Below are 22,171 nucleotides of genomic sequence, written 5' to 3' on the forward strand. Positions count from 1 at the left end.
CCTGGCTGGGGCCTTCTGGTCGGCAGGTCCCTATAACTCTCTTCTTTCCTAGATCACACTAAGAAGAATCTGGATCAGGAGGAGTGGGAGGACAGGCTGCTCCAGGTACGCACTCTAAGAGACATACCATTCTCCACACTTGCCTTCCTTCCCCTCTTTAGGATCCTTATGGAGAAGAGGCCCCAGACCCCCTGAGCTAGAGACATGACCAAGGGACCTCCCTACTCAAGAGAACCTCTTTCTGAGGTTCTGAGAGGACTCCCGGCCTCTACATTGGAATCTTTGACTATATCCTAGACCTTATCTTACATTCCACACCCTCAAAATTGTACTGTCAAGAGAGAGTATGGGAATGGGGCCCTAGCTTTGTGTCCTTGGGCAAGTAATTTAGCCTTTGCCGGCCTCAGCTCCTTCATCTGCAAAATGGAAATAACTTCCATCTCCCAGAATTAAATAGGATAATACAGGAAAAGGAGAGCCTTGCAAACTGTAAAGGGTTTCACACACAGAGTTGGTTATTACCATCATTGTCCCTATATTGTTATTCTCCAGCCCTGACTAACCCCCCTATGTATTTCAGCTCTTCCCCATTTCTTGAGCTCTTTTTTCATATTCACAGACCATGCCCCCTTGTCTCTTGCTTCTTTCTGACCCACTTCCATGAGGCAGAAAAGCCCAGCCACTGCTATGTGTGGTCCTCTTCTCCCTTCCTCTTAGTTTTCAAGTCAGTCGTTAGTGGCCATCAATGATGACAGCTGGCTGGAGCAACTCATCAAGGTTGTCTTGGAGAGGATAAATTATTTCAGCGATGGTGAGGAGAAGGTGTGTGACTGCGTGCGCGCGCGCAGGTGGGCACATCAGGCAGCTGGTGGTAGTTGCAAGGAGGGAAGTGGGGGTGGAGGCTGGTGTGGAGGAGTTTGGTGGGGAAGGAATACAGAAATGTACACGAAGGACAGGCCTTGTGGGAAAAGCCAGCCCATGTTTCTGGGCCCCAGGGAATGGAAGGATGGAGCGTACCAGGAGCTGGCGGTCACACAGAAACAGCAAAAATATCAATATCTTAACATTTGCTTAGTGTTTAAGGTGTCTCATTTTGTTTTTGTTTTTTTTAAGATTTTATTTATTTGTCAGAGAGAGAGAATGAGCACAGGCAGACAGAATGGCAGCAGAGGCAGAGGGAGAAGCAGGCTCCCTGCTGAGCAAGGAGTCCGATGTAGGACTCGATCCCAGGCCGCCGGGATCATGACCTGAGCCGAAGGCAGCTGCCCAACCAACTGAGCCACCCAGGCATCCCCTGTTTAAGGTTTATCAAGAACTTTGCCATCTGTTGTCTTAACTGAACCTCCCAGTCATTCAGAGGTCAAAGAACAGAGCTGGTACTTTGGTGCAGTGGAAAGATCATTGACCTAAGGGTCAGATTGAAGCAAGTTTGTTCAAGTAATATTTGAGGTGATACTATGGATTCAGGAGTGTATGTGATGTTGGGGTTGCAGAGCTGACTAGGGAAGGGGCTCCTTTGCTCACAGACCTCAAGGTCTGTTCTGGTGAAGGCCTCGTTCCTGTCCTGGCTTTTCCTGCACTCCTGGTGCAGTCTGGGTCAACTGTCTTAGCCTTTGTGAGATTTTAGTCACCTCACTTGGGCAGTGGCAGAAATGACTTCTGATCACAGGAGAGTGGGTGGGGATAGACAAAGACACCTGTGCAGTTGCTTTGTAAAAGTCAAAAGACCAAGTAACAGACAACTCATTATCCCGACTCCCAGATGGAGAAACATAATCTAGAGGGATTTAGAGCCTTAAGCAATTTATTGGTAAAATTGGCACCTGAATCCAGGTTTCTTCATTTTTAATCTTGTTTTCCTGTTGCCAAGCAACATTTTATTTGGGCTTTGAGGGATCTCCAGGGAAGAGGCCTTATTTCCAAGACTGAATATTAGCTCTCTAATTATTAACAAATATTTATGAAGCACCTGCTATGTGCAAAGCTTTGTGGATGGAAGAATGAAGCAAGCAGGGATCCTGATCTTATTAATTTAGTTATTAAAAATATGTACAAATGCTTATGGCATAGCAGGCATGGACTAGGCACAGGGTACTCACATAAAAGGCACAGACTCTGCCTTCAGGAAATCACCGCTTGAGTGAACAGAGGAGAGAGTGGATTATTATAAGTGCGGTAATTGTCGAGATTGGAATGTGCACTGTATGCTTGGGAGCAGAGGGGAGAGCTATTTTCTTGGCCTGATGGGGCTGGCCAGAAAAACTTTCTCAAAGATGGTCTACCATCTCAGTTCACTTAGGACTGTCCTGGTTTTAGCTTTAAAAGTCCAGCATACTGGGGCACCTGGGTGGCTCAGTGGGTTAAAGCATCTGCCTTCAACTCAGATCATGATCTCAGGGTCCTGGGATCGAGTCCCACATTGGGCTGTCTGCTCATCAGGGAACCTGCTTCCACTGTGCCCCCCGTCTGCCTCTCTGCCTACTTGTGATCTCTGTCTGTCAAATAAATAAAATCTTAAAAAAAAAAAAAAAAGAGGAAGAAGAAGCAGAAGAAGTCCAGCATACTAGGAAATGCCTCAGTACTGGCAAACTGGGAAGATTTGTCACTCTACAGACAAATGATTAAGTCTGGGAAGATGAGTAATGTGCCAGCTAAGCAGAGAGTCAGGTGCCTCAGGTCAGGTTTCATAGAAGCAGAGCCCAAGGTGAGGGTCCTTGTCAAGTGATTTGGCAAGAAAGTACTCTCAGGAGAAGCTGTGGTCAGGTAAAGGACGCAGGATAGAAGAGGAGAGGCCAAGAAAGGACGTGGGGAGATCTGGATGGAAACTACACTGTTGAGTCTATCCTGCTTAGAGACAAGTGAGGGGGGGTGGCTTTTGTACCTCCCCACCCCTCCACCTCTCTGTCACCGGTGCCAGGCTTCTATGGTTGTTAAGGGGCAGGGATGGGAGAGAAAAGGATATAACTCTCAGGCGTCTCCAGGCAAAGGGACCCAAAAAGACTGCCAGTGGGAACTGCTCGCAATGGTGCCACAGCCAGGGAAGGGAAGGAAACTTCGGCTCTGGATAAGGCTTGAAGAGCATCTGCTAGAGGAAGAAAAAGTGCCCGTCGAGAGGGGGTTCTAGGGGGAGAGCTGAAACGTTCCTTGAACATGCGGTATACCCTGTTTATCTACTGTGTCAGGCACTCTGTAAGTACTGGAGTAGAGCAAAGAACAAAACGTACACTGCTCCTGAGCTTTATTTATCACTGGAGATGAGAGGTTGGAGCGGGTTAAGAATTAACCAAACAAATGCATAAACAAGATGACTAGTGATTGTGATGAAGCCTTGAATGAAAGTATCAGGATGGTGAGCTTAGAGAGGAATTTAGGAGGTCAAGGAAGGTTCACTGAGCCAGGATCAGAAAGATGAGAGTGAGACAGCATTTTGAAGAACCCAGGGAAGATTCCAGACAGGGGAAATGGGAACTATGGAAATCTTGAGGCAGGAAAGTGTTTGAGTGCGTAAATATGGATATTACAAGGTAGACAGGGCAATGCACAGTAAGCAAGGATCAAGGCTGCTAAAATTCAGAAGAGGGAGACAGAAAGACTACATAAAAATACTTTTTTTGATTATGCTATTTTGATTTTTAAATTATGCAAATTTAAGGAACTTTTTTTAAAAAAGATTTTATTTATTTATTTGACAGAGATCACAAGTAGGCAGAGAGGCAGGAAGAAAGAGAGAGGAAGAAGTAGGCTCCCTGCCAATCAGAGCAGCTGATGAGGGACTTGATCCCAAGACCTTGAGATCATGACCTGAGCCAAAGGCAGAGGCTTAACCCATTGAGCCACCCAGGCGCCCGGAACTTTTTATTTTTAATTTTTTCAAGTGAAATCTTTGCTATTAAAATTTATTTATTTATTTGTTTGGTTTTTTTAACTTATTTTTTCATTCAAGTATAACCAACAATGTTATATTAGTTTCAGATGTACAATATGGTAACTCAACAATTTTATACATTTCTTGGTACTCATCAAAGTAAGTGTACTCTCTTAAGTCCCCGTACCCACCTTCCCTCTGGCAACCACCAATTTATTCTCTGTGTTTAAGACTTTTTGTTGTTGTTGGCCTCTTTTTTTCTCTGTTTGTTTGTTTCATATCTGAAATTCCACATTTGAGTGAAATCGTGTCGTATGTCTTTTTCTATTTCACTTAGCATTATACCCTCTAGATTGACCCATGTAGTTGCAAACAGCAAGACTTCATTCTTTTCATGGCTGATAATATTCCATTCCACATCTTTATCCAGTCCTCTGTCAATGGACTGGGTTGGTTCCATTTCTTGGCTATTGTAAATAAATAATTCTGCAATAAACATCGGGGGCATATATCTTTTTGAATTAGTGTGTTCATTTTCTTTGGGTGAATACCCAGTAGTGACATTGCTGGACTATGTGGTTAGTCTATCTTTAGTTTTTCGAGGAATATCTGTACTATTTTCCACAGTGGCTGTACCAGCTTGCATTCCCACCAACAGGACACAGGTTTCCTTTTTCTCTCCATCTCCACAAACTCTTGTTATTTCTTGCGTTTTTTATCTTTAGCCATTTTGACAGGTGTAAAATGATATGTCATTGTGGTTTTGATTTGCATTTTCCTGATAATTAATGATGTTGGGGATCTTTTCATGTGTCTACTAGCCATCTATACGTCCCCTTTGGAAAGATGTCTATTCAGGTACTTTGACCATTTTTTAATTGGATTATTTGCTTTTTTGGTGTCAAGTTGTACAAGTTTTTTTTTAAAAATATATTTTGGATATTAGCTCCATATCAATATAACATTTGCAAATATCTTCTCCCATTCAATAGGTTATATTTTTGTTTTGTTGGAGGTTTCCTTCACTGTGCAGAAGCTTTTTATTTTGGTGTAGTCCCAACAGTTTAATTTTGCTTTTGTTTCCCTTGCCTGAGAAGAAATACCTAAAAAAAAAAAAAAAAAAAAGTTCCTATGGCTGAAGTCAAAGAAATTACTGCCTCTGTTTTCTTTTAAGAATTTATGGTTCCAGGGGCACCTGGGTGGGTTAAGGCCTCTGCCTTCGTCTCTGGTCATGATCCCAGGGTGCTGGGATGGAGCCCTGTATTGAGCTCTCTGCTCAGCGGGGAGCCTGCTTCCTCCTCTCTCTCTGCCTGCCTCTCTGACTACTTGTGATCTGTCAAATAAATAAAAATCTTGAAAAAAAAAGAATTTATGGATCAAATGGAGACATTTATGTCTTCAATCCACTTTGAGTTTAGTTTCGTGTATGGTGTAAGAAAGTGGTTTAGTTTCTTTTCTTTTTTTGCATGTGGCTATCCAGATTTTACAACACAATTTGTTGAAAAGACTGTCTTTTTCCCATTATATATTCTTGCCTCCTTTGTCATAGATTAATTGACCCACCATAAAAAGCATGGGTTTGCTTATGGACTTTCTATTCTGTTACATTGATTTATGTGTCTGTTTTTGGCCAGTACCATACTGTTTTTATTACTACAGCTTTGTAATAAAGTTTGAAATCTGGGACTGTGATACCTCTAGCCTTGTTCTTCTTATTCAAGACTGCTTTGGCTATTTGGATTTTTTGTTTGTTTACTTTTTTGTTTTTTTATTTGTCTGTTTTTTGTATTCCAGACAAATTTTAGGATTATTCTAGTTCTGTGAAAAATGTTGTTGGTATTTTGATGGGAGTTGCCTTAGTTTGTAGGTTACTTTGGGTAATATGGACATTTTAACAATATTGATTGTTCCAATCCATGAGCATGGACTATCTTTCCATTTTTTAGTGTCATTTTTTAGTGTCATTTTTAGTATCTGACCCTAATCAAAGTCAGGTAAAGGCATTATAAAAAAAGAAAACCATAGGCCAAGATCTCTGATCTGATGAACATAGATGCAAAGATGCTCAGCAAAATATTAACAAACAGAATCCAAAATCATTCTCCATAAACAGGTGGGATTTAACCCAGGGATGTGAGGGTGGTTCAGTATTCACAAATTCATCAACATGATAGATCACATTAACAAGAGAAAGGATAAAAACCATATGATCATCTCAATAGATGCAGACAAAGCATTTGACAAAGTACAATATCCATTCATGATAAAAACTCTCAGCTGAGTAAGTTTAGAGAGAACATACTTCAACATAAGAAAAGCCATACATGAAAAACCCAGAGCTAACACCATACTCAATAGTGAAAAACTGAGAGCTTTCCCCCTAAGATCAAAAAACAACGTAAGGGGGTCCATTCTCACCACTTTTATTCAACATAGTAGAGGTAATCCTAGCCATAGCACTTAGACAAGAAAAAGAAAGGAAAGTCATTCAAGTTGGCAAGGAAGAAATAAAACTTCCACTATTTGCAGATGACTTGATGTTATATACAGAATATCCTAAAAACTCCATGAAACTGATAAATGAATTCATTGAAGGATACAACAGTAATATACAGAAATCTGTTACATTTCTTTACACTTAATGAAGCATCAGAGAGAGAAATTAAGAAAATAATCTCATCTACAATTGCACCAAAAATTGTAAAATACGTATAAATAAACTTCACCAAGAAGGTGAAAGATCTGTACTCTGAAAATGGTTAAACATTGATGTAAGGAATGTTTTATTTCCTAGCTGGAAATAGGAATCATATGGATCAGGGAAAGTTCCTAAAGGGATGATCTGTACCCTAAGATGCTGAGAAATTAGAAATAAAGCCTTCTCTTATCTCTAGCTTTAGCCCCTGCTATCTAGGGTTACTGTCTTATCCAGATGACCCCCAGAGAACAGGAGGGCCAGTGTGGAGGATAGGGCAGTGGGGAAGATGCTGGTTGACCATTTCAAAACCAGTTTGGGTAATGGCTATTCCCCAAGCTACCCTAACTTCATTCCTAACTTCATTGCATGACCCTGCCCTTTCACCCCTCCTAGGATTTTCTATATAAATTCTTTGGATTTACCTTGCGGACCTCAAGGAATATGAAACTGGTGAAGACTATGCTTTCCTCTATCCTACAAAGTGTCCATGAAGACCTGCAGGAGAGGGAGGTGAGGTGGAGGAACTGACAAAGGGGAAAGAAACATTTTTCCTTTAAAAGGCAGGATGACGAAGTAGTTAAAAGCTGAGATCTGGCAAGCTCGAAAACCTGTTGGAATCCTAGGTCTGCCACTTTCCCACTGTGTGCCCTTGGGCAAGCTATTTACTATTATTATTTTATTTTCTGAATCATTTCAGGAAGTTGCAGTTATGCGCATTTACCCATTTTCAGGGTGTACTACCTAAAAATAATGATATTCTCTTGCATAATCAAAGCACAGTGATCAAAATTAAGAAGTTAACATTGCTACAGTACTATTATCTAATTTATAGACCTGATCTGAAAATGGCCAATTATCCTGCCCATGTTTATTTAGAGCAAAAGAAAGACATTTTTTTCCCTCTGGTCTGGGATCCAATTTAGAATCAATTTATCATTTAGCTTTAATATTTTTCAATTAGCAATAATCACGCCTCGGATAAACCTCATTGGCTAGCTTTAATATTTTTAATCTGGAACCACTCCTCAACATTTACTTTTCATGATCTTGACATTTAAAAATGTATGGACCATTTGTTTTGAAGAATGTAGCTCATTTTTTGTTTGTCTCCTATTGCTTCATGATTAGGTTTAGATTATCTATTTCGTGTGGGAATACTATGGAATCTGTGTGTCATGGGGTGTTTTTCAGTATTAAAAATGTACAAGCTCCGAGAACAATGGCTGGGACACAAGCCCTCTCTAAGTGTTGCTTACTGGTAGAATTGGTGGCCGTCCTCTCAAGCATCCCCTCTCCAAAGCCCCTTCCCTGCCAGATTCTCACAGAATTCTCACAGAAGCACCCATCACCATCATGACTATCATCAGGTATATTCCAAGCCCAAGGTAGGAACAGGATCACTGAGGAGACAGAGTTATATAGGAAGAAGAGAGCTGGCTACACAGAATAGCCTTACTAAAGGCAACATGAGTGGTAACAGAGACATATAATGGCTGATGTATGGGAGGGTGAGGACGTGGGCTAGTTGGGTCTAGATTAGGAGAAGGGAAGTGGGTATTTCTACTTGACATAATATTCCAAGACAAGAACTTTGGGGAGCATGTCTACAGAATAATCAGTGATATAATGGGACTATACCAGGGAAGTACAAACGACATCTCTGCCAACACCTGGGGACAGATTGGATACAGAGGGTAATGATTAAGAGGGCAGAGGATGTTCAGGATAGTTCCCTGGTTTCTGGCATGCTCAGCTGGGAGGTGGTGTCCTTCACTGAGATCAGGAAAGGAAGACATAATGGGGAGGAAGATGACGCATTCAGATTTTGATGGGGAGACGTCAGGGTGCCCCTGGTAGGGAGCCAGGTGGAGATGCTCAGTATCCACCTACAGTATTTTTCACTTAGTTGTCCTTCCACTATGTCCCACAAGACACATGCAGGAACTCCCTTCTTCCTCTCTCCCCAGCACTGGACAGGTACCCTTTCCACCTGCCCCTTTTGGTCAGTTACTGCTATTTCTTGTTCTCCTGAGTTAGAAATATTGGCATTATCTGTATGTCTTCTCTCTTTTCCATTTCCTCTGATTATCCATCCAATCCTGTCGGTAACGTGCCTTGGTTTTGTTCTTCCCTTCTCTCCCCTTCTCAAAAGCCTTCTCTGAATAACTAGTGCATATAAATCTTCTTTATTCTGCAGTGTTTGATTTGATCCTCCTAAGGTTTTGCAAATCTGTGACTCTAATTTTTCACAGTCTGGGATAATTTGCTTCTTCCCGCCCCCAGGCATTAAGTACCAAACAAATCTCTACTGAATTCACAGATGAATTCATATACATGAGGACCCACTGTTCACAAACGTTATGCAGGGCATGGTTCTCCTCTGGTCCATGATACTCAGGAAAGGCTTTTCTGGATGTTGTCAGTTAGTATGAAAAATTAAAAAAATCAGACTCTTTAATTTTGACATACCCTGTACCTCTTTATCTGTCTGTCTATCTACCTATCTAATCATCTATTTTCTGGAGGTTTTTTTAAAAAATTGTAAGTCTGATCTTTAATCCCCATCTCCTATTTCCCCCATTGCCTCACCAACCTCTGCTCTGGTAGTCATCAGTTTGTTCTCTGTATTTAAGAGTCTGTTTCTTGTAATTTGCTTCTTGAATTATTTCTTGAAAGGATGTTTGGTTCTCCATCTGGATTTTAAGTAGTTCAAGTCAGGGGAACCAATTTTCCTTCTATTTCTTTTCTTTCCCCTCTCTCTCCCTTCCTCTCTCTAAATCCCTTGGGAGAGCATAAAGGGTGCCTGGCTAACTCTTAGCTGTGGCACGAGGTTGAAGCTATCCCCATTACAGGGCATTGCTACGGCACTGAGTATCGTGTCCATGAAGTATCTGAAGATAGTCCTGGACCAACTTCAAGAGTACAGTGCTATCCTCACGGACAAGGGCTCGTCATTCATCCTCAAACTAATGAAGGTGATGGCATTCCTGGAAACTCTGCCAGCCTCCCACACAGAGCCTTCTGAAGCATCCCCATCACTCCAGACTTCCCACTTCTCTGAGGCCTGTGACTCACCTATAAATGCTTGTATTTCCCTCTGATCAACCGTGGGGAAGTTTCATCTTCTTCTCCCTTTCCTGTGCTCCCTTATGCCCATGCTTCAGGCCCTGGTATCACCAGAGGCACCACCTTCCTCCCAGCTGTTCACCATTCCACAACCCCATCTTCCCTTCTGGACCATCTAGCCAATCCATTCCTCTCTGAACCTCCATTTCCCCATCAGGCAAGGAGGTTAAGAGGAAGAGAAGGCAAGTTTCCCCCTTCCTCCTACAGGAACATCAGCAAAGGGAATGGGGGTTGGTCTGTAACATCATCTACTTAAGCTATAGCAAGATTATTTTCAAGAGCAAGGGAGGCATTGTCACGCATTTGGACAACATCCTGACTTTGGCGCTCCAACACTACCGCAACTGCATTGTTGAAAAGGTACTTCCTGTTTACTCTACTTCTCCAGTGTCCCCTCCCTGCCTTCTTTACCCTTCCCCTCCGAGAAAATGCCTGGCCTTGGATGGCAAGGGGGGGTAAGGGGGGTGGGACTATTGCAGTTCCTTTAGGGGAGGTAAGAAGGTGTCCCTAAAGAATTTTCCTACCTCTTTCATTTGTCCAGAGAATGTGCCCCTAGGGTAGGAGAAGAAGCCTCTCCCAACTCCTGTTCATTTACCATCCAACTAGACATCCTTCAGGAGAACTTACTTGGTAAAAAGACAATAACTTGAGTGATAAGAAATCTAGCTAGGTCAGTCCTAACTTAAGAGTAAGTATGAAGTTCTAGAAAGAGGTTGGTAAGAGGGGTGGCCTCTTCCTCCATAAAGAGGCCACAGGCTTTGCTTTCCTAAGCGGTCCTCAGAGGGAAGAGTCAAGATCTCTGCCTAGAGAAAGCTATGGAAGTCTTAGCTTCTTGTCTCCCAGATTTTGTGTAGGTAGTATTCCCTTAACCCAAGATCATTCCTACCTTGGAAACCCCTGAGCATACCGATTGATTCAGGATGAGAACCTGAAGCTGGAGTACCTGGGCGCCTTGAGCAAGCTAACAAACATCATTAGCAGCCACCCTATGGCCTTTCAGTTCAAGTTCGTTCAGAAACTAGAAATTGTAACCTTCATGGTGGTAAGTACAACTCAGGAGGATGATGGTGGAAATGCACAGAGGAGGGAGGGTGGGTCCTCAGGGAAACCATGGGCAGTGCTCCTGGGCTTGGCCTGGAGGAGAAAAGTCCAGATTTTCTAGTGTCCTTTTCCTACTTTATTGTTGCCTTTCCTATCCTCAGGGTGGGTGTGAGTACTGTGGGTAAGGTATGCTTGGGAGTAGGAGAGAAGGGCTATCCTTCTGAGTTTTTGGAAGTCCCTGAAAATTCTAGGTTCTAGTTTCTTGTGAATACAGTGTGGGGTGAGAGGAGGGGGAAGAAGGCAAGAAAAATATGTTCATATCCTCTCGGTCTCTGGGGTGGGGGGTTGGGTGGGTGTATTACAGGAGTTAATCAGGGAGGAGCCATTGAATTCCATCTCCAGCTCCATTAGGCTGAGGGCGATGAATATCATCACTGACTTCAGGTAATGGGTGTTCCAGCCACTCTGTCTTCCTGCGGTTGAGTGGATTTCAGTCCTTTATTCCCTAGTCTGTCCCCAGCTCATTTTCTGCTTCTGCTTCTAGTCACAGGGGGCCCCAGGCAGTAGTATACATCCACCGTACAATATCTGCCACCTCCTTTCACCAAGATTTTTTTAGATGGGATTTTGGAGCTCCTGGCAGAGACCACCTCTCTCATCTTCACAGGCATTTGCTGTTGCTTCTGGTTCAGGCTTTCTTCTGCTTTCAGGGCTGTTCCTGGCATTGATAAACTTTGTTTACTGTTTCCTTTTTCTTCTTTTGTTTCTTTTTCTTCCGGTAACTTCTTACTGCCACCTGTCCCTCTCTGAACCTTCCTCAGCTGTTATTCCTGGGCATTACTGTTTCATTACATTTTTACTACTTCCTCCTGGATTGTAGAAATCTCAGTCCCCTCACAGAGGTGGAAGAAAGAACAGATCTTCTCCGAACATGCTGTAAGAGTGTGCTCTGCCTGCCACCCACAGAAGTTTTGCTGAAGGAGGCATCCAGTTCCCAGGAGGCCAAAGACACTGTGGTAATGAACTCTTTGATGTTTGTCTCTTTGTAGGTTGTGTGGGTTTTTTGTTGTTGTTGTTGTTGTTGTTTTATTGAGAGGATGAGAAATTTAGGTTTGGCAGTTACACATAAGGCTCTTCTACCTTCTTTGATAAAAATGCGATCATCTGAAGAGGTTACCAGGTCATATAGTCTGAATGTTCCTCATGATATGTACTTCTTTCTTGAGAGCACTCATTGATTACTGCTGTCATACTTTAAAATTCTGACCCAGAAGTGGACACTCAAATCTAATTTTTAACTATTATACAATTGAAACCAGTTTGAAAGATTCAGACATGATTTTACTAAAGGCGCATGGATAAATAAGTTTAGAGAATCCCAGGTGCAAGAGAGCTGAATCCATTTCCCACAGAGCCTCTAGTGTTTCCTTGAGGGAAGGAAGAGCAATTCACTTTACTAATTTGCATTTGTATGTTTAATTCTTAGGAATTCTTTCATGTTCTCTGATTACTCCTTTATCTTGATTGGTTGTACTTGTTTTATTGATGCCACAAACTCTTGATTTTTTTGAGGGTATTAGTAAGAATCTTTAAAAATAAAAGTTTCTATTTACTGAATTAGGTTAGCTTTTTTGAGGGTCAGTTGGTCTGTTTGGGCCTCTTCTTCAGCTGTCTGGTGATCCTTCTTTGTCAGTTCATATTTATTTATATTATGAAGTTCATATTTATTTATATTATATTATTTATATTATGTACCATTCTCTGTATGGTACATACAGAGAAGGCTGAGGTGGGTTTCCTCTGGTTGTATTCCCATGAGGCCTTCCTCAGTGTAGGTATAGTTAGAGAGAGAAGGTATTTTGACAGGATTTGCCCATGTTTGGGGTAAGCTGGGAACTCCCAGTCCACTAGGACAAACTGCACATCAGGCCGACATTTGTGCTCTGCTGAAAACAACAGAAGAATTGGTTCAAGTTAATAGGAAGCAAATGGCACTTTAAATTTTAGGGGAAACTGTGGAGGAATTTCTCAAGGAAAAGCTTCCTGGGAGAGCTAGAGCACTGAGCTAAGTTTAGAAGGAGGGGTGGGGCTGACATCTCCGCTATTCTTTGAGTTCTCTTTTCTCCCCTCAGGATTTGTACAGGGAGACCCTGCAATCCCTTCTAAAGCTAATGGAGACACTTATTTTTGAGATGCCTTCTCGGATCCAGAACTCCTTGGAGGTCAGTGAGAAGAAGCCCTTGAAATCGGTATATTGGTTTCCTAGGGCTGCCATAACAAAGTATCACAACTGAGTGGCTTCAAACAACAGAAATCTATTCTCTAACAGCTGTAAAGGATGGAAGTCCAAAATCAAGGTAACAGCAGGGTTGCTTCCTACTGGAAGCTGTGAAGGAGCTTCTCTCCTAGACTCTGGTGATTCCTGGCAGCCCCTGGTGTCCCTTGGTTTATAGACATACCATTCTACATGTGAGTGAAATCATGTGGTATTTGTCTTTGGCTGACTTATTTTCCTTAGTGTTATATGCCCTAGATCCTTCCATGTTGTTACAAATAGCAAATAGCCAATAGCAAAATTTCATTCTCTTTTATAGCTAAATAATATTTCACTGTGCATGTGTGCATGTGTTTGTATGTGTGTATCTCACATTTTCTTTATCCATTCATTTATCAGTGGACACTTGGGCTGCTTCCATAATTTGGCTAGTATAAATAATGCTGCAATAAATATAGGGTGCATATAACCTTTCCAACTATGTTTTTGTATTTGGGGGGTATATACCCAGTGTATATACCAGATCATAAGGTAGTTCTATTTTTAATTCTTTTGAGGAACCTTCATACTGTTTTCCAAGTGACTGTACCAGTCTGCATTCCCACCAACTGTCCTTGAGGGTTCCTTTTGCTCTACATCCTCACAAACACTTTGTTGTGTCTTATCTTTTTATTTTAGTTATTCTGACAGGTGTGAGGTGATATCTTATTATTGTTTTAATTTACATTTCCCTGATGATGAGTGATTTTAGCATCTTTTCGTAATTCTTTTGGTCATATGCATGTTTTCTTTGGAGAAATGTCTGTTCATGTCTTCTCCTTTTTTTTTTTTTTAAAGATTTTATTTATTTATTTGACAGAGAGAGCCAGCCAGAGAAGGGAACACAGCAGGAGGAGCAGCAGGCAGAGGGAGAAGCAGGCTCCCCACCAAGCAGAGACTCTGATGTGGGGTTCGATCCCAGGACCCTGGGATCATAACCTGAGCATCATGACCTAAAGCAGATGCTTAATGACTGAGCCACCCAGGCGCCCCTCTTCTGCCCATTTTTAATTGAATTATTTGTTTTGTGTATGTCAAGTTGTATAGGTTCTTTATAAAATTTGGATACTAATCCTTTATGGAATATGTCATTTACATGTATCTTCTCCCATTCACAGGTTGCCTTTTCCTTTTGTTGTATCCTTTGCTGTGTGGAAGCTTGTTTTTTTGTTCTGTTTTGTTGATGTCACTCCAATATTTTCATTCTGCTTTTGCTTCCCTTGCCTCAGGAGATATATCTAGAAAAATATTGTTATGGGTAATGTAAGAGACATTACTGCTTGTGTTCTCTTCTAGGATTTTTATGGTTTCAGGTCTCACATTAGGTCCTTAATCCATTTTGAGTGTATTTTTCTATGTGGTGTAAGACAGTGGTCCAGTTTCATTCTTTCGCTTGTAGCTGTCCAGTTTTCCCAATATCATTTGTTGAAGAGGCTATCTTTTCCCCATTCGTATTCTTGCTTCCTTTGTAGAAGATTAACTGACTGTATGCTCATGGACTTATTTTCGGGCTTTCTATTCTGTTCTATTGATCTGTGTGTCTGTTTTTGTGCCGGAACCATACTGTTTTGATAACTAAAGCTCTGCAGTATAACTTGAAATCTGGTATTATAATACTTCAATCTTTTTCTTTTTAAAATTTGCTTTGGGTATTCATGGTCTTTCGTGGTTCCATACAAATTTTAGGATCTTTCGTTTTAGTTCTGTGAAAAATACTTGCATAAAATCTATAGATTGCTTTGGGTAGTATGGACATTTTAACAATATTGGTTTTTCCAATCCATGAGTATGGACTATCTTTCCATTTTTTTGTGTTATTTCAATTTCTTTCATCAGTGTTTTATAGTTTTCAGAGTACAGATCTTTCACCTCCTTGGTTGAGTTTATTTCTATTTTTTTATTATTTTTTGGTACAATTATCAATTAAGTTGTTTTCTTAATTTCTCTTTCAGATGTTTCATTGTTAGTGTATAGAAATGCAACAGATTTCTGTACATTGATTTTGTATCCTGCAATCATACTGAATCAGTTCTAGTAGGTTTTTTTTTGTTTTGTTTTGTTTTTTGGTAGAGTCTTTTGGTTTTTCTATATATAGTATCATATCATCTGCAAATAGCGAAAGCTTTACTTCTTCCTTACCTTTTTGGATGCTTTTTATTCTCTTTTCTAATCTGATTGCAGTGATTATGACTTCCAGTGGTATGTTGAATAAAAGTGGTGAGTGCAAACATGCTTGTCTTATTCCTGACCTTAGGGGAAAAGCTCTCAGTTTTTCACTATTAAGTATGATGTGAGCTATGGGTTTTTCATATATGGTCTTTATTATATTGATGTATGTTCTCTCTAAACCTGCTTTGTGAAGGGTTTTTATCATGAATCGATGTTGTACTTTGTCAGATGCTTTGTCTGCATCTGTTGAAATGATCATATGGTTTTTATCCTTCTTCTTATTGATGTGATGTATCATGTTGATTAATTTGCAAATATTGAACCACTTTTGCATCCCCAAAATAAATCCCACTTGATCATGGTGAATTATTTTTCTTAAGGTATTGTTCCATTTGCTAATATTTGTTGAGGATCTTTACATCTATGTTCAGTGACTCTGGCCTGTAATTCTCTGTATTTGTAATGTCCTTCTTGGTTTTGGTATCAGGGTAATGCTGACCTCAGGGAATCAATTTGGAAGTTTTCCTTCCTCTTCTATTTTTTAAAATAGTTTCTTTAAATATTTGGTAGGATTCACCTATGAAGCCATTTGGTCATGGACTTTCATTTGTTGGGAATTTTTTTTGTTGTTTTTGTTTTTGTTTGTTTGTTTGTTTGTTTTTTCACAGATTCAATATCATTGCTGGCGTTCAGTCTGTCCAAATTTTCTATTTCTTCCTGATTCAGTTTTGGGAGGTTATATGTTTCTAGGAATTTACCTTTTTCTCCTAGGTTGTCCCAATTTGTTGGCATATAATTTTTCATAATGTTCTTTTACAGTCCTTTGTATTTCTGTGGTGTTGGTTGGTATTTCTCCTCTTTCATTTCTGATTTTGTTTATTTGAGTCCTCTCACTTAAAAATTTTTTGATGAGTCTGGTTAAAGGTTTATCAATTTTATTAATCTTGTCAAAAGCTGGCGCCTGGTTTCATTGATCTGTTCTACTATCTCTTATTTCTATTTCATTTATTTCTGCTCTAGTCTTTATTATTTCCTTCCCTCTACTGGTTTGGGGTTTTTTTGTTCTTCTTTTTCAAACTTCTTTAGGTATGAGTTTACGTTGTTTGTTTATTTTAGATTTTTCTTGCTTCTTGGGGTAGGTCTGTATTGCTATAAATTTCCCTCTTAAAATAGCTTTTGCTGCATCCCAAAGATTTTGGACCATTGTGTTTTCATTTTCATTTGTTCCCCTGTGTTTTCTGATTTCTTCTTTGATTTGTTGGTTGACCCTTTCATTGGGTCATACATAGTAGCATGTTATTTTTTTTTTAAGATTTTATTTGTTTATTTATTTGAGAGAGAGAGAGCAAGCACACAAGCAAGGCAGAAAGGAAGAAATAGGTTCCCTGCTGAGCAGTGAGCCCAAGGTGGGGCTCAATCCCAGCACCCTGGGATCATGACCTGAGCAGAAGGCAGATGCTTAACAGACTGAGCCAGCTAGGTGCCCCAGTAGCATGTTATTTAACCTCCATGTATTTGTGTTCTTTTTAGATTTTTTTTTTGTAACTGATTTCTAGTTTCACAGCGTTGTGGTCAGAAACGATACATGGGGGATGCCTGGGTGGCTCAGTTGGGTATCTGCCTTATCCCAGGGTTCTGGGATCAAGCCCCATGTCAGGCTCCCTGCTCAGCAGAGAGTCTGCTTCTCCTTTTCCCTCTGCCCCTGCTACTGCTTGTGCACCCTCTCTCTGTCTTTCTCTTTCAGATAAATAAATAAAATCTTTAAGAGAAAAAAAATAAAGATGCATGGTACGACTTCAGTCTTTTTTAATTTGTTGATTCTTGTTCTGTGGCCTAATGTTATCTATTCTAGGGAATGTTCCATGTGCACTTAAAAAGAGTGCATATTGTGCTTTATTAGGATGGAATGTTCTGAATAGATCTATTAAATCCATCTGGTCCAATATGTCATTCAAAGCCATTGTTCCCTGTTGATTTGGGGTTTGGATGATCTGTTCATTGATATAAGTGGGGTGTTAAAGTTCCCTACTATTATTGTATCTCTAGTGATTACTTCCTTTATATTTGTTATTGTTTTATGTATGTGGGTGCTGCCATGTTGGGTGCATAAATGTTTATAATTGTTATATCCTCTTGTTGGATTATCCTCTTTATGATTATAAAGGGTCCTTCTTGGCCTCTTGTTACAGTCTTTGTTTTAAAGTCCGTTTGTACAATGTCAGTATTGCTAGTCTAGCTTTCTTCTCACATCCATTTGCATGATAAATGTTTCTCCATCTCTTCACTTAAAATCTGCATGTGTCTTCAGGTCTGAAATGAGTCTCTTGTGGACAGCCTATAGGTGGGTCTTATTTTTTAACTGTTCTATCACCCTATGTCTTTGATTGGAGCATTTAGTTTATTTACATACAAAGTAATTATTGACTGTTACTTACTTACTATATTTTTATCACTTTTTAATGGTTGTTTTTGTAGTTCTTCTCTGTTCCTTTCTTCTCTCATAATAAGTTGGGTTTCTTTCATGATATACTTGTATTCTTCTCTCCTTATTTTTGCATGTCTATTATTGGTTTTTTATTTGTGTTTACCATTAGGTTTGTATATAAAATCTTCTGCATATAACAGTCTATATTAAGTTGATGGTCGCTTAAGTTTGAACTCCTCCATCCTTTTACTTTATGAGACCCTTGACTGAGTTTTACAGATATACTTTTTTTCATATATACTTTTTTAAAAAAGATTTTATTTATTTATTTGACAGACAGAGATCACAAGTAGGCAGAGAGGCAGGCAGAGAGAGAGAGGAGGAAGCAGGCTCCCTGCTGAGTAGAGAGCCTGATGTGGGATTTGATCCCAGGACCCTGAGATCATGACCTGAGCTGAAGGCAGAGGCTTTAACCCACTGAGCCACCCAGGCACCCCTACTTATTTTTACTGCTTTTGTGTATCCTACTTTTCTTGCTCTTATTTATGGTTTTTCCTTTCTACTCAAAAAGTTTCCTTTAACATTTCTCATAGAACTGATTTAGGGGCCATGAATTCCTTTAACACTTATTTGTCTGGGAAATTATCTCTTTTTCTAATCTGGATGGTAGCATTGCTAGATAGAGTCTTCTTATTGGCTGCAGATTTTTTCCTTTCAGCATTTTTAAGTCTATCATGCCACTCACTCTCTTCTGGCCTGCAATGTTTCAGCTAAAAAGTTTGCTGAGAACCGTAAGGGATTTCCCTTGTATATAACTTTTCTATTGTTGTGTTTAAAATTCTCTCTTTATCACTACTTTTGCCATTTTAATTACTATGTTTCTTGGTGTGGACCTCCTTGGATTGATTTTGATTTTGTGCCTCCTAGATCTGGATTTCTGTTTCCTTCCTCAAATTGGTAAGTTTTCAGTTATTATTTATTTAGACAAATTTTCTGCCCCCTTTTCTCTCTCTTCTTCTGAGATCAGTATAATTCAAATGTTATTATACTAGGTATTGTCACTGAGTTCCCTTAGTCTACTTTCATTTTGTATAATTTTTTTTTCTTTCACCTGTTTATCTTGATTGCTTTTCAGTAGTCTGTCCTCCAGGTCACTGATTTGTTCTTCTGCTTCCTCTAGTCTGCTATTAATTCCATCTAGTGTATTTTTAATTTCATCTATTGTATTGTTCATCTCTAATTCATTCTTTTTTATTTCTTTGTTAAGAGTCTCACTGATGTCCTCCACTCTTTCATCAAGTCTATCCTTAGGAACATTACTTTATTTTTATTAGTATCATTTTTTGAAAGATTTTATTTGTTTTTTGACAGAGAGAGAAACAGTGAGAGAAGGAACACAAGCAGAGGGAGTGGGAGAGGGAGAAGCAGGCCTCCTACTGAGCAGGGAGCCCAATGTGGGGCTCAATCCCAGGACCCTAGGATCATGACCTGAGCCAAAGGCAGATGCCCCATGACTGAAACACCCAGGCAGGTGCTCCATGAGCATTACTTTAAATTCTCTATCAGACATATTACTTATCACCATTTCACTTTGGTCTCTTGCTGTGATTGTTCCTGTTCTTTCATTTGGGACATATTTCTCTGTCCCCTCCTTTTGTGTAACTTGCTATGTCTGTTTCTGTGAGTTAGGAAAGTCAGCTATGTCCCCTACTCTTGAAAGTAGTGGTCTTATGAATAGAAGGTCCTGCAGTGTTTTGCAGTGCCCTGTAGTCCCCTGTTCATCAGAATCTGGTGATAAATGTTTGGCACACATCACACATAGGCATCTCCTATGTGTGATGTGTGTACCTGATTGTCATGGCTGAGTTGCTTTTGCCTTCAATCCAGTCCTCTGCAATGGCAGATAGGTGTTTGCCTGTTGTGGGTGGGGTTTGGCCCCTGTGTGGTTAGTACACCAGTCTGGCGCCACCTTGGCCTTGAACTGAATCAGACCAGGCATTTTTCAGACATGCAATAGCATCAAACTTCAAGGTACATTCCCTGTGTTGTCCCTAAGAAGTTTTTGTTGATGGGTAGGGCCTGTAGTCCCACCAGCTGCCCGTCTGCCACCCACAGCTGGGGCAACAGTTTGACTGGGGTGTGTGCTGATCTTTCCCTCTTCCCAGGGCTGAAGTCACTTTGGAGTGGTGCTGGCCCCTGTCATAGCTGCTTGTACACTGCCAAGCTTGTGTCACAACTTTGGATGGGGTCAGGCCAAGAGTACATTTGAGGAGGTGGGTCTGAAATGTGCTCAGGGCAGGAAGTGCAGTGTTCACAGATTTTGTGAACTGGTCCTCTGGGGGAGGGGGACCCACAGCACTGGGACTGGGGCAGGCCTAGCTGGAGAAAATGGATCTGCAGACCCATTGGGGAGGGGGCAGAATGTATGACTTTAGCCAGTGAGGTAGGTAGTGGTGCCTTACTGGTTTTCACAGATGGCTGTGTGTTTATTGGGGTGGGGGGAGGCAGGGGAGAGAAATGGCACCTGTCCACTCCTTTGTTCCTGGAGAAATTTCCCAACAATCTCTGTCCCTCTAGGACCCACTCTGAGATTAGTAAATGCTCCCTCCCAAGTGCCCCAGGAATTTTTCAAACTGCTGCTTCTAGCTCCATCTCTGCAGGACTGTTTTTTGTGCTGTCCCTTTAAGAGCACCCTTCTAGCTCTCCCACAGGCAAGTCCTGCTGATGCTTAAAATTCCAGGTCTTAGGTCTGCTGGTTGTAAGAACTGAGGATATTTGGCCTCTCTGGTTTTCAAACCCAAATGTTATGCCATTTGCCTTCTCTGTGTGGGCTTCCTGGTGTGATAGTCTATTCCTTTCCCTCCTCTGTCCAGGAATCCCTTCCTCCAGTAGGCAGTCCCCCAGGTCTGTTTAGCTCCCCACCATATGTCTCCTGTTCCTATCCTCTTTGATCTGGCTGTTCTTTACAGGTAGTTGTGGAGTAGTTCTGCCAGCCTTTGGGTCATTTTCAGGGTTATTTACAATGAAGTCAGTGTTATCTGATTGTATCTGTGAGATATAATCCAAGGATATTCACTTTCACCACATGTATTCAACATATTATTGGAAGTCCTAGCCACAGCAACCAGACAATAAAAATAAATAAAAGACATCCAAATTGGTAAGGAAGAAGTAAAGCTTTCACTATTTGTAGATGACACAATACTATATATAGAAAACCCTGAAGATTTTATTAAAAAAAAAAAACCTACAGAACAGATAAATGAATTCAGTAAAGTCTTAGGATGCACTAATATACAGAAATCTGTTGCATTATTATATACTAATAATGAAGTAGCAGGAAGAGAAATTAAGAAAACAATCTCATTTACAATTGCGCCAAAAAATGATAAAAAACTAGGAATCAACAAATGAAGTAAAAAGACTTGTACTCTGAAAACTATAAAACATGGAAGAAAGAAACTAATTTCATTTCTTAATGTCATTAAATATTCAAACATTCCAGTTGATTGGTTTTTCTCTTAATTCTCTTAATTTATAGATCATCCTTCTATCATTTTTTCCTTGAAATTTATTTGTTGAAGAAACCTAGACATTTGTTCTCTGAATTTCCCACATTCTGGAATGTGCTGATTACATTCTTTAGGGGCCACATAACAAATTCCTCTGCCCAAATCTTTCCTATAAATTGCTAAATCTAGGATATGTTAGATTCTGATTCTGATTATCAGACCTAGATCATGAATCTGACAAATTTTTGGCAAGATTACTTCAGAAGTAGTCTTGTCTTCTTTTAAGAGGCACATAATGTCTAGTTGTCTTCTGGTGTATTCAGACTTTTTAAAAAGAATTAACATGTAATGTATTATTTGTTTCAGGGGTACAGGTCTGTGTTTCATCTGTCTTATACAATTCACAGCGCTCACCATAGCACATACCCTCTCCAATGTCCATCACCCAGTCACCCCATCCCTCCCACCCCCCTCCCTTCCAGTAACCCTCAGTTTGTTTGCTGAGATTAAAAGTCTTATGGTTTGTCTCCCTCTCTGGTTTCATCTTGATTCAGTTTTTTTCCTCTCTTCCCCTATGATCCTCTGCCTTGTTTCTCAAATTCCACATATCAGTGACATCATAAGATAATTGTCTTTCCCTGATTGACTTATTTCGCTTAGCATAATACCCTCTAGTTCCATCCACATCTTTGCAAATGGCAAGATTTCGATTTTTTATGGCTGCATAATATTCCATTGTATATATACACCACATCTTCTTCATCCGTTCATCTGTCAGTAGACATCTGGGCTCTTTCCATAGTTTGGCTATTGTGAACATTATTGCTATAAACATTTGGGTGCAGGTACCCCTTCAAATTACTGCATTTGTATCTTTAGGTAAATATTCAGTAGGTCATAGGATAGCTCCATTTTCAACTTTTTGAGGAACTGTTTTCCAGAGTGGCTGCACCAGCTTGCGTTCCCACCAACAGTGTAGGAGGGTTCCCCTTTCCCCTCATCCTCACAACATCTGTCATTT

General features: G+C 40.4%; 1 protein-coding gene across 1 annotated transcript in view; it reads left to right on the forward strand.

Annotated features, from left to right (window-relative positions):
- The window catches only part of LOC122891026 (maestro heat-like repeat-containing protein family member 1), a 35,447-nt gene that overhangs the window by 8,026 nt on the left and 5,250 nt on the right, over positions 1-22,171 (forward strand). Inside the window, exons 10-16 of the mRNA XM_044226416.1 lie at positions 53-105; positions 6,957-7,073; positions 9,416-9,538; positions 9,897-10,049; positions 10,609-10,731; positions 11,552-11,746; positions 12,863-12,952. Coding sequence (XP_044082351.1) covers positions 53-105; positions 6,957-7,073; positions 9,416-9,538; positions 9,897-10,049; positions 10,609-10,731; positions 11,552-11,746; positions 12,863-12,952 — 854 coding nt within the window. The remainder of the gene's footprint in view (positions 1-52; positions 106-6,956; positions 7,074-9,415; positions 9,539-9,896; positions 10,050-10,608; positions 10,732-11,551; positions 11,747-12,862; positions 12,953-22,171) is intronic.

The sequence above is a fragment of the Neovison vison genome, chromosome 12 (genome assembly GCF_020171115.1).
Source record: "Neovison vison isolate M4711 chromosome 12, ASM_NN_V1, whole genome shotgun sequence".
NCBI lineage: Eukaryota > Metazoa > Chordata > Mammalia > Carnivora > Mustelidae > Neogale > Neogale vison.